The sequence below is a fragment of the Pristiophorus japonicus genome, chromosome 18, assembly GCF_044704955.1.
Source record: "Pristiophorus japonicus isolate sPriJap1 chromosome 18, sPriJap1.hap1, whole genome shotgun sequence".
NCBI lineage: Eukaryota > Metazoa > Chordata > Chondrichthyes > Pristiophoridae > Pristiophorus > Pristiophorus japonicus.
The window spans coordinates 34,203,055-34,217,198 of record NC_091994.1 but is presented as its reverse complement, the minus strand read 5'-3'; the positions used below and the strand labels follow the sequence as shown (position 1 = coordinate 34,217,198).

Sequence of the window (14,144 nt, the reverse complement as noted above, 5' to 3'; positions counted from 1 at the left end):
AGCAGGCAGATTCCTCTGTAGTTGCCGCAGTCAGACTTGTCCTCTTCTTTAAAGATGGTCACGATTACTGCATCTCTGAGATCCCCTGACATGCTCTCCTCCCTCCAGATGAGAGAGATGAGGTCATGTAATCGCGCCAGCAGCGCTATACTTCAATGCCTCAGCAGGGATTCCCTCCGCACCCATAGCCTTGTTGTTTTTAAGCTGTCTTATGGCGTTTTCTACCTCGTGCAGTGTTGGAGTCTCAAGTCTCACTGAGGTGGTGGGTAACATGCTGCGGGATGGAGCCAACACTCAAGTCAAAGGCAGAGTCTCGATTGAGGAGATTTTCGAAGTGCTCCTTCCAGCGGGCCCTGACTGCCTCGGTGCCCTTGATGAGTGTTTCCCCGTTCTTGGCCAGCAGTGGGGTGGGGCCTTGGGTGTTTGGCCCATAGGTGGCCTTGACTGCGATGAAAAATCCTCACACATCATGTTTGTCGGCCAGCTGCTGTATCTCCTGTGCTTTCTTCATCCAGCACCTGTTCTTTAGGTCCCAGGATTTTTGTTGGACCTCAGCCTTGAGCCATCTGTAATGCTGCTTTGCTGCTCCCGCATCGGGTTGTTGTTTAAGACTCAGAAATGCCCTGCGCTTGCGATCTATCAGCTCTTGAATCTCCTGATCATTCTCATCAAACCAGTCCTGGTGTTTCCTGGTTGAGTGACCACGTGTCTCTTTGCAGTCACTGGTTATGGAGGCCTGGAGGGCAGACCAAGCGCTGTGGGCATTCTGCGTTTTGGAGTTGTCAAGTCATGCCAGGTTAGTTGTGAGGCGCTGACTGTATAGGGCTCTCTTAGCTGGGTCCTTAAGTGCTCCGGCATTGACTTTTTTGCGGCACTGCTTCTGCTGCCCCTTCCGCTTTGGGGCTATGTTGATGTCGATGATGGATCGGATTAGGCGGTGGTCCGTCCAGCAGTCGTCGCCTCCTGTCATGGCGTGGGTGATGCACACATCCTTGCGATCCCTGGCTCAGACGATGACATAGCCAAGCAGGTGCCAGTGCTTGGAGCGAGGGTGTTGCCACGATGCCTTGTATTTGTCCCTCTGGCGGAACAAGGTGTTGGTGATGACAAGTTCGTGTTCTAGACATTTTGTCAGGAGTAGGGTACCACTGGAGTTGGCTTTCCATATCCCCTCTCTGCCAATCATGCCCCCCCTCCCCAGAGGTCTGTGTCCTCGCCAACCCTGGCGTTGACGTCACTGAGGAGGATCAGCTTATCGCCCGCGGGGACACAGGACAGGGATTTTTTGAGGTTGGTGTGGGGGGGGGGGGGGGAGGTGTGGAGGCCCGATAGCCAGGTCGAGGGCACCGCCTCCAGAGGTCATCAGAGATCGGCGATGATTGAGATGGTGGGAAGCCTGCGGTAGGCCCGGATGGCTCGGACTCGTCGGAGGTCGCTGGGGGACTACGGGGGACGTCGATGGGTGATGTGGTGGGAAGCCTCACTCACACTCACTCACGCACGCACTCACGCACGCACTCACGCACGCACTCACGCACGCACGCACCAACCAACCAACCAGGATCTAGCAGCTCTGAACTTGACAGTTAAATTAGCAGTCTGTTCCATGTATGCAGCAATTTCCATTTAAACTGCTAGGTGGCACTAACTGCAAATTATAGGCTAGTACTGCCCTGTTTGTTAAAGGCCAGGGTCCAAGACACGTGCAACTAATGTGAGCGTTTATACTTCCATCCCACGCGAGGCCTAGCACCTTGGGATGGCATCGTTGGTATGCCTCACCACTGAATTTTGAAGTCGAGGCATTGCTTAACCAGGAGCCAGTGTAGGTCAGCGAACACAGGGGTGATGGGTGAACAGGAATTGATGCGAGTTAGGACACGAGCTGCCAAGTTTTGGATGACCTCAAGTTTACATAGGGTAGAATGTGGGAGGCCAGCCAAGTACTGTGTCTCTTGGAGTAGTCAAGTCTACAGATAACAAAGGCATGGATGAGGGTTGCAGCAGCAGATGAGCTGAGGCAGGGGCAAAGACGGACAATGTTAGAGGTGGAAATAGGTGGCTTTAGTTATGCTGCGGATATGTGGTCGAAAGCTCATTTCGGGGTCAAATATGATGCCTAGGTTGCGAACTGTCTGGTTCAGTCTCAGATAGATGCCAGGGAGTGGGATGGAGTCAGTGGCTAGGGAACGGAATTTGTGGCGGGGACCAAAGACGATGTTTATTTGGTCTTCCCAATATTTAATTGGAGAAAATTTCTGCTAATCCAGTACTGTACGTCGGACAATTTAGAGACCGTGGAGGGGTCAAGAGAAGTGGTGGTGAGGTAGAACTGGGTGTTGTCAGCGTACATGTGAATTCTGCCGCCATGTTTTCGGATGATGTCGTCAAGGGGCAGCATATTGACGAGAAATAGGAGGGGGCCAAGGATAGATTCTTGGCGGACACTAGAGGTAACGATGCGGGAGTGGGAACAGAGGCTATTGCAGGTGACTTTCTGGCTACCATTAAATAGATAAGAATGGAACCAGGCAAGTGCAGTCCCATCCAGCTGGACAATAGTGGAGAGGTGTTGGAGGAGGATGGAGTGGTCAACCCTGTCAAAGGCTACAGACAAGTCGAGAAGGACAAGGAGGGATAGTTTACCTTTGTCACAGTCACAAAGGATGTCATTTGTGACTTTGATGAGAGCCATTTTGATACTGTGGCAGGGACAGAGACCGAATTGAAGGGATTCAAACATGGAGTTCCAAGAAAGATGGGCACGGAAAGATGAGCAAATCAGTTTTAGGCCGCCAGTGAAACAAAAATGAGAATTTCTTTTTTAAAAATTCAGAAAATTGTTTAAAGCCGGAAAAAAATGCGGGAAAGTGATGTTGAATGTCCCTCAGTAAGTTCCTGTTAACTTTTGCCAGGTGTTGTCCACTTTTTGAAAGAGTAGCGGGGTTATTTAAATCACGTTATTAGAGGGGGAAAAGTTTGTGTCCTTGTTTGTACCTCAGAGTCTGTGACAGACGGGGGGAACAGCAGCAGAAAAAGAGAAAACAACTTCTCCAAAACTGATCCCAACTCATCGCCAAGGCTGGGGGAGATAACCTCACCGCCACCTTAGGAATTTTAATCGCTTTATTCACTTTCTTATTTGAGCTCCGTTTAGAATTAGAATTGATTATTTTTTGTTATACGTTTAACAACAACGTTGAAGAGAGGAAGAGAAACTTGGAGCAACTTCTGTCAAAGCTGCAACGAGACTTGAAAGAATTAAAAAAATTTTAATGAACTTTTCACAAAAAATATGTTTAAAAACACTTTTTTCCCCCTAAGTTTCGAATATGATTTTGGAAGAAACAGGAACAAAAATTAATTTTCCCCTCATCTAAACAAGTTTCAACCAGTTCTTGAAGTCCAAACGCTTTTAAAGAGCTTCGGAAATGCTTAAAACATTTTAAAATTGAAACTTCTAAATATTTGGTTTTGAATAATCGACTGAAGTGAGTAGCTTTACACAGACATGCTATTGAGGAGGGGGAGGGTGGGGAGGATTTGTAGGAGTTACATATTTAAAAAGTAATATCATTAAGATGTTTCAGAAGAGAACCAACAAAGAGGGAAAAAACACAAACCATTTTAGTTTGTTGTTCTATAGTCCCAACAAGTCCCAGGAATAATGTAAATATAGATTTCCTCTTAAACGTTTAGTGGAGTGTTAATAGAAACATGAAATATGTAATGATGTATAAAAATTGCAGGAAGCTACTTTAGAAGAAACTACTACAGGTATTTGCTTATTGAGAAAGAATCAGAAAATACTTTGATTAAACTGATGATGTACAATTTTGATTTGGTATAAATGTTTGAAATAGGAGATTAAAAATTGAGAGTGCAATGAAGTTTGTTTCCCACTATTTAATTTGGAAGTAACTCAAATAATTCAACACTTCATGACAAAAGCAGGGATTAATATTGAGGCGAATGTTTGAAATAAAAATATTAGAAGAGAAATTTGTAAATTAACATCTTTACAACAACATATTAGCAAACATTTCCGAGTCAGTCTGATTGGGTCTCCTGCCCAGGAAGAGAGGTGAATGTTTATTTCTGTTAAATCATAGCTTTTCCTGCTTTTTGTTTTTAATTCGGTGATGCAAATTGTGTCTGTGCTTTTCTGCACTTGAGAATAATTGCTGCATTTCTGACATGTTACATGGAGGGTTCAGGTTCAAGAAGGCCACGTTTATTAATGGATTTGATTGAAGTTGGAAATACGGATACCCATTTTTGTTTAATTCTTTTTAATACTGTACTGTGAACTAAAGAACTACAGCACTTAGTTGTCTGGTTGAATTGCAATGAATATTCTAATTACTTATGTGACCGTACAGCACATCACACCACAGGAAGCTGCTGTGCTTGCTGCTTGTGCAACCATTGCTTTAGTGACACGCGGGATGGGCTAATACGTTGAAAACTTTCAAATTAATACAAATTGCACAAATAGATATGCCTCTTTCAGCTCACGTTGGACTTTTGGATTGTTTGACGATGCACAATTGTGCCTGTGTTTTTCTGCACTTGAGAATAAGTGCTGCATTTCTGACATGTTACATGGAGGGTGCTGGTTCAAGAAGACTACGTGTTAATGCATTATAATGCAGTTCTTTTATATCCCAGTCATTTCTGACAAGTAATTTTTTATTATAGAGTTTGTACATGACAAACTAAAATCTTTAATGAATTCTACCATAAATAAACTTGCAGAATGGGCATGTAAATGACACATGAATTTCAATATTGTTAAATATGAGGTGGTGCATTTTGGTAGAAGAAATAAGGAGGCAATCTACTCCTTGGAAAATAAGAGTCTAAATGGAGTAGAGGTGCAAAGGGATCTCGGGGTATAGATTCACAAATCATTCAAAGTAGCAAGCAGGTTGAAAATGCCATAAAAGTGTAAATAAAACACTGGGGCTCATTTCCAGAGGAATAGAATTTAAAAGCAGAGAAGTTATGTTAAACTTGTATAGAACCTTATCTGATTGTCTCATGATTTGAGACGGTAGGATGGCAATATGGCATTACTGTATATGCTTTTAAGTGGTTGCTGTTGCTGTCGTTGTTGTAAAAGTTGGTTTAAAATTTGCTCATGAACAAAAACCTCTCGTTGAGCTGCAGTACGCGGACGATGCCTGCGTCTGCGCACATTCTGAGGCTGAATTCCAGGATATAGTCAATCTATTCACTGAGGCATATGAAAGCACGGGCCTTATGCTTAACATCCGTAAGACAAAGGTCCCCCACCAGCCTGTCCCCGCCGCACAGCACTGCCCTCCAATCATCAAGATTCACGGCACGGCCCTCGATAACGTGGACCATTTCCCAAATCCCGGGAGCCTCTTATCAACAAAGGAAGACGTTGATGCGGAGATTCAAAATCACCTCCAGTGCGCCAGTGCAGCCTTCGGCCGTCTGAGGAAAAGAGTGTTTGAAGACCTGGCCCTCAAACCTACCACCAAGCTCATGGTCTACAGGGCTTTAGTAATACCCGCCCTCCTGTATGGATCTGAGGCATGGACGATATATAGAAGGCATCTCAAGTCGCTGGAGATATATCACCAACGATGTCTCCGTACGATCCTGCAAATCCCCTGGGAGGACAGGCACACCAACGTCAGTGTCCTCGTCCAGGCTAACATTCCCAGTATTGAAGCACTGACCACACTCATGCATGCCAGATACGAGACTCCCTAAGCAAATGCTTTATGCGGAGCTCCTTCATGGTAAACGAGCCAAAGGTGGGCAGCGGAAGTGTTACAAGGACACCCTCAAAGCCTCCCTGATAAAGTGCGACATCACCACTGACACCTGGGAGACCCTGGCCGAAGATCACACGAGGCGGAGAAAGTGCATCCAGGAGGGCGTTGAGCTCTTCGAGTCTCAACGCAAAGCGCGTGAAGAGGTCAAGCGCAGACAGCGGAAGGAGCGCGCGGCAAACCAGCCCCACCCACTCCTTCCCTCGACGAATGTCTGTCCCACCTGTGACAGGGTCTGTGGCTCTCGTATTGGACTGTTCAGCCACCAGAGAACTCACTCTGGGAGTGGAAGCAAGTCTTCCTCGATTATGAGAGACTGCCTATGATGATGCTGATGTAAAAGTTGTTTAAAAGGTTATGCTCAAAGGAGTTTGTGGCCCAGTAGTACAAAAAAAAATGAGGGAACTTTGATAGTAAGTAGCATGTTTTAAAGTGATTGCTGTCCATTTACCGAGATCAGACAATGAATGCATTTACTGGGTCATTTCACATTTCTTGCCCAAAGATGAGAGGGCAGGTTTTTTTTAAGTCAGAGACCTGTGAGCTTTGTAATTGCAAACTGACAGTAACCATACGCAGAAATAGCCATTGACTGTTTTATGAGAGAATATCAACTTGTACCTCATTTTTATGATGTGTATGATTTTTTTTTTTGTTGTAATTGTAATCTAGTCCTGAGGGTTCTGTGAGTTAATGTAAATTATTTAGAGTCCAATGCCTCTGATTTGTGCAATTAGATCTACCACTATTGTATCCATTTCATGACTAGAGCATAATTGCTAAAAGAAAGACTTGCATTTATATAGAGCCTTTCACGACCACCGGACGTATCAAAATGCTTTACAGCCAATGAAGTATTTTTGGAGTGTAACCACTATTGTAATGTGGGAAACGCGGCAGCCAACTTGCGCACAACAAACTCCCACAAACAGCAATATAATAATGACCAGATAATCTGTTTTTATGTTGATTGAGGGATAAATATTGGCCAGGACACCAGGCATAACTCCCCTGCTCTTCTGCAAAATAGTGCTGTGGGGTCTTTTACGTCCACTTGAGAGGGCAGGTGGGATCTCGGTTTAACGTCTCATCCGAATGACGGTACCTCCAGCAGTGCAGCACTCCCTCAGCACTGCACTGGAGTGTTAGCTGAGATTTCTGTGCTCAAGTTCCTGGAGTGGGACCTGAATCCACAACCTTCTGACTCAGAAGCGAGTGTGCTACCCACTGAGCCACAGAGAATCATCAAATGTTCAAGCATAGAAACAGGTCATTCAGCCTGCTAGGTCTGCACTGGTGTTTTCTGCACATGAGCCACAGAGTCAAATTCCACTGTCCTGCTCACTCTTTATACCCTTTAATATTTCTCTTTTTCAAAACAACTATTTCCCTTTCAAAAGAATTTATTGAACCCTGCTTTGACTATAGGTCCTAGCAGCGAGTTCCTTGTTCCAAATACACCCTGTAAAGAATTTTTCTCTAACCTCCGCTTCAATTCTTTTTGTGAGCATCTTAAATGTATGCCCACTCTTTACCGTCTCGCTGTAAAGTGGAAACATAAGAAATAGGAGCAGGAGTAGACTCCACGGCCCCTCGAGCATGCTCCACCATTCAGTAAGATATTAGCTGATCTTCGACCTCAACTCCACAATCCCACCCGATCTCCATATGGCCGATTTTCAGCGATGGCCGCCAAGGTCCCTTGAAGGTCGGCGGGTGGCAAATGGAAGACGTACACCGCCAATCTGGGCGGCAGCGGGCGGGGGGGTAGCATTCCCGGCGACAGAGGCGCTTGCCGCCCAAGTGCCGCCGAGGATGGAGTCGGGCCCACGGAGGGTCGAAGACTTGAAAAAAAAAACAATCACCAATAAAAAATACAAAACCTATCCGAAGACCTTCAGGGGACCCCATGCAGGTAAGTCGCTGTTGAAAAAAATGTTTTTAAATATTCACTTACCTTTTTTTCAGGTTCTTCAGACGTACCGTCGGGGACCAGACCACGCAGCGGTCCACCCCTGTTCTGCCGCCGACTCCCGCCCACAGGAACCTGGAAGCTCGGCGGGCGGGAGCTCAGTTGCGCCACTCGGCCGTCCGCTGACATCAGTGGGCGGTTCTCAGTGGCTCTCCCCTCCTGCCCACTCCAGGCTACCCCGAAAGTGGCACTGGGCAGATCTTCGCAAGGAATGTCAGCGAGAGTCGGCGGCAGCGAGCTGCTGAAAATCGGCCCCCATCTCTTGATTTCTCTAGAGTCCAAAAATCTATCTCTAACTCAACCTGGAACATATTCAACGACTTAGCATCCACAGCCCTCTGGGGCAGAAAATTCCAAAGATTCACAACCTCTGAGTGAAGAAATTCCTCCTCATCTCAGTCTTAAAAGGCCGACCTCTTATTGTGAGGTTATGCCCCCTAGTTCTAGACTTTCAATCTGTTGCTATTACTTTATCATAATCCTTATTAATCTTGAAGACCTCTGTCAGATCATTCAACTTTCTAAGCTCTAGTTAAAAAGATCCCTAACATCTGAAGTCCCTTCATAACTGTAACCCTTCATCCCCGATAACATCCTAATGCATCTGCACTGCACAGTTTAACATTGCTGCTGTACCGCTCCTATAATGGGGTGCCAAAAAATGCACATACTCTTAGTATTTATAAGGTGGTGTGTGCACCAGTTTCCACTGGCTGGGTGCTGGTTTACTAGTAATGGTTTGGCATTTGGAAGCATGCGTTATGAATTACAATGCCCTTATTGTATACTTATGAAACACTAGAAAGTATTTTGCAACAATGCTTGTGAGCTTATTCTTAAGTGGCACAGACTATCTGAGAAATTGCTGGTAATAGTCTGACCATCTTAAAATCATGTTTGGCAATGCATATGTTAGTTTGCTGTGTATCTTACTTGCATTTCGTGTGTTTATTATAGTTAATCAGTAATTTGGTACATTTCAATTCACAGTCAACACCAGGTTCATTAAGGTTAACCCTTTTGACAGCTTCCCTATGATCTAATTGATAAAATGGCCCTAGAATAGTGAGGGTGCAAATCAGCTAGCTTTCCTGCTCCTGATCACCATACAGTGACCCCTGCTGAAAGTGATTTGTGTAGATGCTGGGTGGATAGGATCAGGTTTGGTGGTGTTAACTTTCATGGTCAAATAGCTGCCAGCATTCACTGTCTAAGATTACACATCATGAATGACCACTTGGACAAGGCACCAGAGGGTGACTGACATTCAGTGCACTGTTACCCAGCAGAGAGTCAGTGCTTGGGGACTATATCCCATCAAAATGTCAGTGCTTGGGAACTATATCCCAGCAGACAGTTAGTGCTTGTGAGAACTGTACCAAGCAGCGAGTTAGTGCTTGGGAATTGAATTCCAGCAGAGTCAGTGCTTGGGGAGCTGTAGCGAGTTAGTGCTTGGAAACTTACCCAGCAGAGAGTCGTACTTGGGAACTGTTACCCAGCAGAGTGTCGATGCTTGGGGAACTGTATCCCAGCAGAGTGTCGATGCTTGGGGAACTGTATCCCAGCAGAGAGTCGATGCTTGGGAAACTGTATCCCCGCAGAGAGTCGATGCTTGAACTGTATCCCAGCAGAGAGTCGATGCTTGGGGAACTGTATCCCAGTAGAGAGTCGGTGCTTGGGGAACTGTATCCCAGCAGAGAATTAGTGCTTGGGGAATTGTATCCCAGCAGAGAGTCGGTGCTTGAGGAACTGTTACCCAGCAGAGAGTCAGTGCTTGGAGAATGTTACCAGCAGGGAGTCAATGCTTGGGGAAGTGTATCCCAGCAGACTCAGTGCTTGAAGAACTGTTATCAGCAGAGAGTCAGTGCTTGGGGAGCTGTAGCCCAAAATTGCACACTGTAATCTGTAAAGGAAGCAGGAAAAAAATATTTTAAAATTCAATCTGATATAACCCTTAGTCACTTGTTTCCCAAAAAACTACCACATTCCTTTGAATTTGACGTCAGTATCTTGATTCATACTCATGATCGTTGGACTGATATTGAAAAAGTTTTTTGATGATAACACACACTCTCAACATTTTTCTTGGTTGCAGTATTAACCGTTTGCAGACTCTAATGGTGTTCTCTTTTTATTCCAGGCGTGCACATTATTGCTGGTGGTTCTTTTTGTTTATGATATTTTCTTTGTCTTCATCACTCCATTCATTACTCGGGTAAGCTGAAAACTAACTTCTTTTTCCCCATATAGTCTTATAATCTTTCATTAGCAAACAAAAGTGTTGCAAAGTTGTTGCTCTGTTTATTTTTGTTAACAGATCTTTTCTCTGGTTGTGCACAGATCCACATTTCAGCAATGGTAATGCAGATCAGTGTTGGTGAATGTTAATCATGAGCCAAATGTTGAGGGTCACCAACTTCCTTAAAAAATGCAGTGCAATGGAGTGAATCGCTGATGATTGAATGGTGCAGTGGATTAAACACTGGCCTCCTACATATGCGGTCTGGGATCTAATCCAGCCCAGACCAATGGTATAACAGTCTCCTGTAAGGATTCTGTGTGAAACAAGGTCGGGCAGTCTTGCCCAGTTACCAGTGGACGAGCAGAGCAGGGAGTTTTAAGTGACTATTCCATGTGATGTTTGCAGGAATCAGTCCTTTCTATTCGGCAACCAGACCATTTCTTCTCTTTTCTCACAAAAGTCTGGTACCTTTTTACATGGAATTTACAGTGCAGAAACAGGCCATTCGGCCCAAGTGGTCCATGGCAGTATTTGTGCTCTACATGAGCTCCTCTTTTCCTATTTCATCTAAACCTATCCTCATAACTTCTATTCCTTGTTCCCTCATATGTTTATCTCGTTTCCCCTTCAATACATCTATACTATTTGCCTCAACTACTCCTTGTGGCAGCGAGTTCCACATTCTAACCACTCTCTGGGTAAAGAAATTTCTCCTGAATTCCTTATTTGATTTATTAGAGAGATTATCTTGTATTTATGGCCTCTCACTTTGGACTCCCCACAAATGGAAACATCTTCTCTATGTCTACCCTATCAAAAGCTTTCATAATCTTAAAGACCTCTGTCAGGTCACCCCTCAGCCTTCTCATTTCTAGAGAAAAGAGCCCCAGCCTGTTCAATCTTTCCTGAGAGGTATAATCTCTCCGTTCTCAGTCAGGGGACCAGAACTGTGGAGTTACTCACCTTTCACCCTTTTTAAAATGTGACTAACTCACAACTCCACATTACTCACTTTAAATCCATCTGTCTGAGAAATGTGAAGAAAAGCAACTCAGCACAGTGCAATCATCTTCTGCCCCAACCCTTTTAACTTGTGGGATATGTTTAAATCCAAACAGACACTAGTTAAAAGTGTCCTGAACTTCTAAAGAAATTTTTTTTGCTCCAGATTTAAGGAAAATGTCCAGAAAAATCCTGTATAAAAGAAGAAAATGAAGTAGCTTAACGGTATGTAAATCATGAGCAGGCTAGTGCTGGGAGAGTGGATGTCCGCAACTTGTTGGGAGTGGAGTGGAAAATATTATTGCCTCGTTCAAAGTGATTTGTCTACATAGTTTTCCAAGAGTTTGAAAGGGCACTGAAATAATTTTTGAAGCGAAGCTTTCTAAAGAGTGATGCGTTTCTGTGTGTTTCAGAGTGGGGAGAGTATCATGGTGGAGGTAGCTGCTGGTCCTTCAGATTTCTCCACTCATGAAAAGGTACGACTGAAAAGAGACCATCAACTGTTGCTTGTTAATATCCACATCGCTCTCTGCAATGTTTTCACCAGCGCATTGTGAAAATGACTAAAATCTTTATTCATTTATTTTTTTCTGTTGCATTCTCTTTTTGGTAGCCCCGATAACCCGCTCTGTTGCGCCTGTTTACCACTGACTGTGTCTGAGCTCTCCTCCAAAACAGTTGTGTTTTCCCTTTTGCCCTTACTGATTTGCAACTTTTCCTCCTTGTAAGTGCTTTGCGATTTCTTGGAAATGCTATACAAATGTAAGTTGTTGAGGCTCAGTTAGAGCTGGGAATGTGTTGCAGTTGGAATCATACAGTTGGGATACTCCTGCTTGATGCTTTTGCCACTTTGCTCCTGTATTTTATGGCCACAATAATGTTGTCCTATTTATGTATCAGATGTGCAGAACCCTTATTCTGTGACTCAAGTATTAAGCCCGTTAAGTTTAAGTGCAGCACTTCGATCTGTCTGTAGTCAGATTTGCAACCCTCAGAGAAGAAATTTCTCCTCATCTCTGTTTTAAATGGGCGGCCCCTTATTCTAAGATCATACCCTCTACAGTTCTAGTCTCCCCCATCAGTGGAAACATCCTCTCTGCATCCACCTTGTCAAGCCCCTTCATAATCTTATAAGTTTTGATAAGATCACCTCTCATTGTTCTGAATTCCAATGAGTAGAGGCCTAACCTACTCAACCTTTCCTCATAAGTCAACCCCCTCATCCCCGGAATCAACCTAGTGAACCTTCTCTGAACTACCTCCAAAGCAAGTATATCCTTTCGTAAAAATGGAAACCAAAACTGCACACAGTATTCCAGGTGTGGTCTCGCCAATATCTTATGTAGCTGTAGTAAGACTTCCCTGCTTTTATGCTCCATCCCCATTGCAATAAAGGCCAAGATACCATTGGCCTTCCTGATCACTTGTTGTACCTGCATACTATCCTTTTGTGTTTCATGCACAAGTACCCACAGTTCCTGCTGTACTGCAGCACTTTGCAATCTTTCTTCATTTAAATAATAACTTGCTCTTGGATTTGTTTCTGTCAAAGTGCATGGCCTCACACTTTCCAACATTATATTTCATCTGCCAAATTTTTGTCCGCTCACTTAGCCTGTATGTCCTTTTGCAGATTTTTTGTGTCCGCCTCACACATTGCTTTTCCTCCCATCTTTGTATCGTCAGCAAACTTGGCTACTTTACACTCAGTCCCTTCTTCCAAGTCGTTAACATAGATTGTAAATAGTTGGGGTCCCAGCACTGATTCCTGCGGCACCCCACTAGTTACTGGTTGTCAACCAGAGAATGAACCATTTATCCCGACTCTCTCTTCTGTTAGTTAGCCAATCCTCTATCCATGCTAATATATTACCCCCAACCCCGTGAACTTTTATCTTGTGCAGTACCCTTTTATGTGGCACCTTGTCAAATGCCTTCTGGAAGTCCAAATACACCACATCCACTGGTTCCCCTTTATCCACCCTGTTCGTTACATCCTCAAAGAACTCCAGCAAATTTGTCAAACATGACTTCCCCTTCATAAATCCATGCTGACTCTGCCTGACCGAATTTTGCTTTTCCAAATGTCCTGCTACTGCTTCTTTAATAATGGACTCCAACATTTTACCAATCACAGATGTTAGGCTAACTGGTCTATAGTTTCCTGCTTTTTGTCTGCCTCTGGCCCTCTGGCACTGCTGCTATTTCTATGCTTGGATCTTCAATTGCCCTGCAGTTTTACCCCCATCCTCCTCTTCTGACTCCTTACTGGGTTTGATTTTGTGGGTGTTGCCAGATTGCATTATTCATGTATAAACCTAGAAGTGAGTGTTGGCAAGCTGTTTGATCGCGCAAGGTATCACAGCTGAGCTCCCAATCCTTCTCTTATCCAATGTTCATGCATGCACACGCACTTCCAGAAGAGGGTCATTGTGTAGCGACCGGAGTCAGGAGTCGTGACCTGTTTCCCTCTGTAACCCAACGGTGCTGAGATCAACCGCTGCCCCAGCTAAGATCAGCTAACCCCACAGACCATGATCAACAACAACAACAACTTGTATTTATATAGCACCTTTAACGTAGTGAAATGTCCCAAGGCGCTTCACAGGAGTGTTATGAATTAAAGAATTTGACACCCAAGCCTCATAAGTAGAAATTAACACAGGTGACCAAAAGCTTGGTCAAAGAGTTATGTTTTAAGGAGCATTTTAAAGGAGGAACGAGAGGTTGAAAGGCGGAGAGGTTTAGGCAGGGAATTCCAGAGCTTGGGGCCTAGGCAACAGAAGGCACGGCCACCAATGGTTGAGCGATTATAATCAGGGATGTCCAAGAGAGCAGAATTAGAGGAGTGCAGCCATCTCGGGGGGGGGGGGGGGGGGGGGGGGGGTGGAGTGGTTGGGGGGGGGGGGGTGGAGTGGTGGGGGGGGGGGTGGAGTGGTGGGGTGGGGGGGGGGGGGTGGAGTGGTGGGGGGGGGTGGGGGGGTGGGGGGTGGGGGGGGGGTGGGGGGGGGTGGGGGGTGGTGGGGGTGGGGGGGGGGGTGGGGGGTGGTGGGGGTGGAGGGGGAGGGGGGGGGGGGGGTGGAGTGGTGGGGTGGTGGGGGGGGTGGAGTGGTGGGGG

General features: G+C 45.2%; 1 protein-coding gene across 1 annotated transcript in view; it reads left to right on the top strand.

Annotated features, from left to right (window-relative positions):
* Window positions 1-14,144, top strand: part of sppl2 (signal peptide peptidase-like 2) — a 53,100-nt gene that overhangs the window by 24,589 nt on the left and 14,367 nt on the right. The window contains exons 10-11 of the mRNA XM_070859856.1: window positions 9,923-9,997; window positions 11,440-11,502. Coding sequence (XP_070715957.1) covers window positions 9,923-9,997; window positions 11,440-11,502 — 138 coding nt within the window. The remainder of the gene's footprint in view (window positions 1-9,922; window positions 9,998-11,439; window positions 11,503-14,144) is intronic.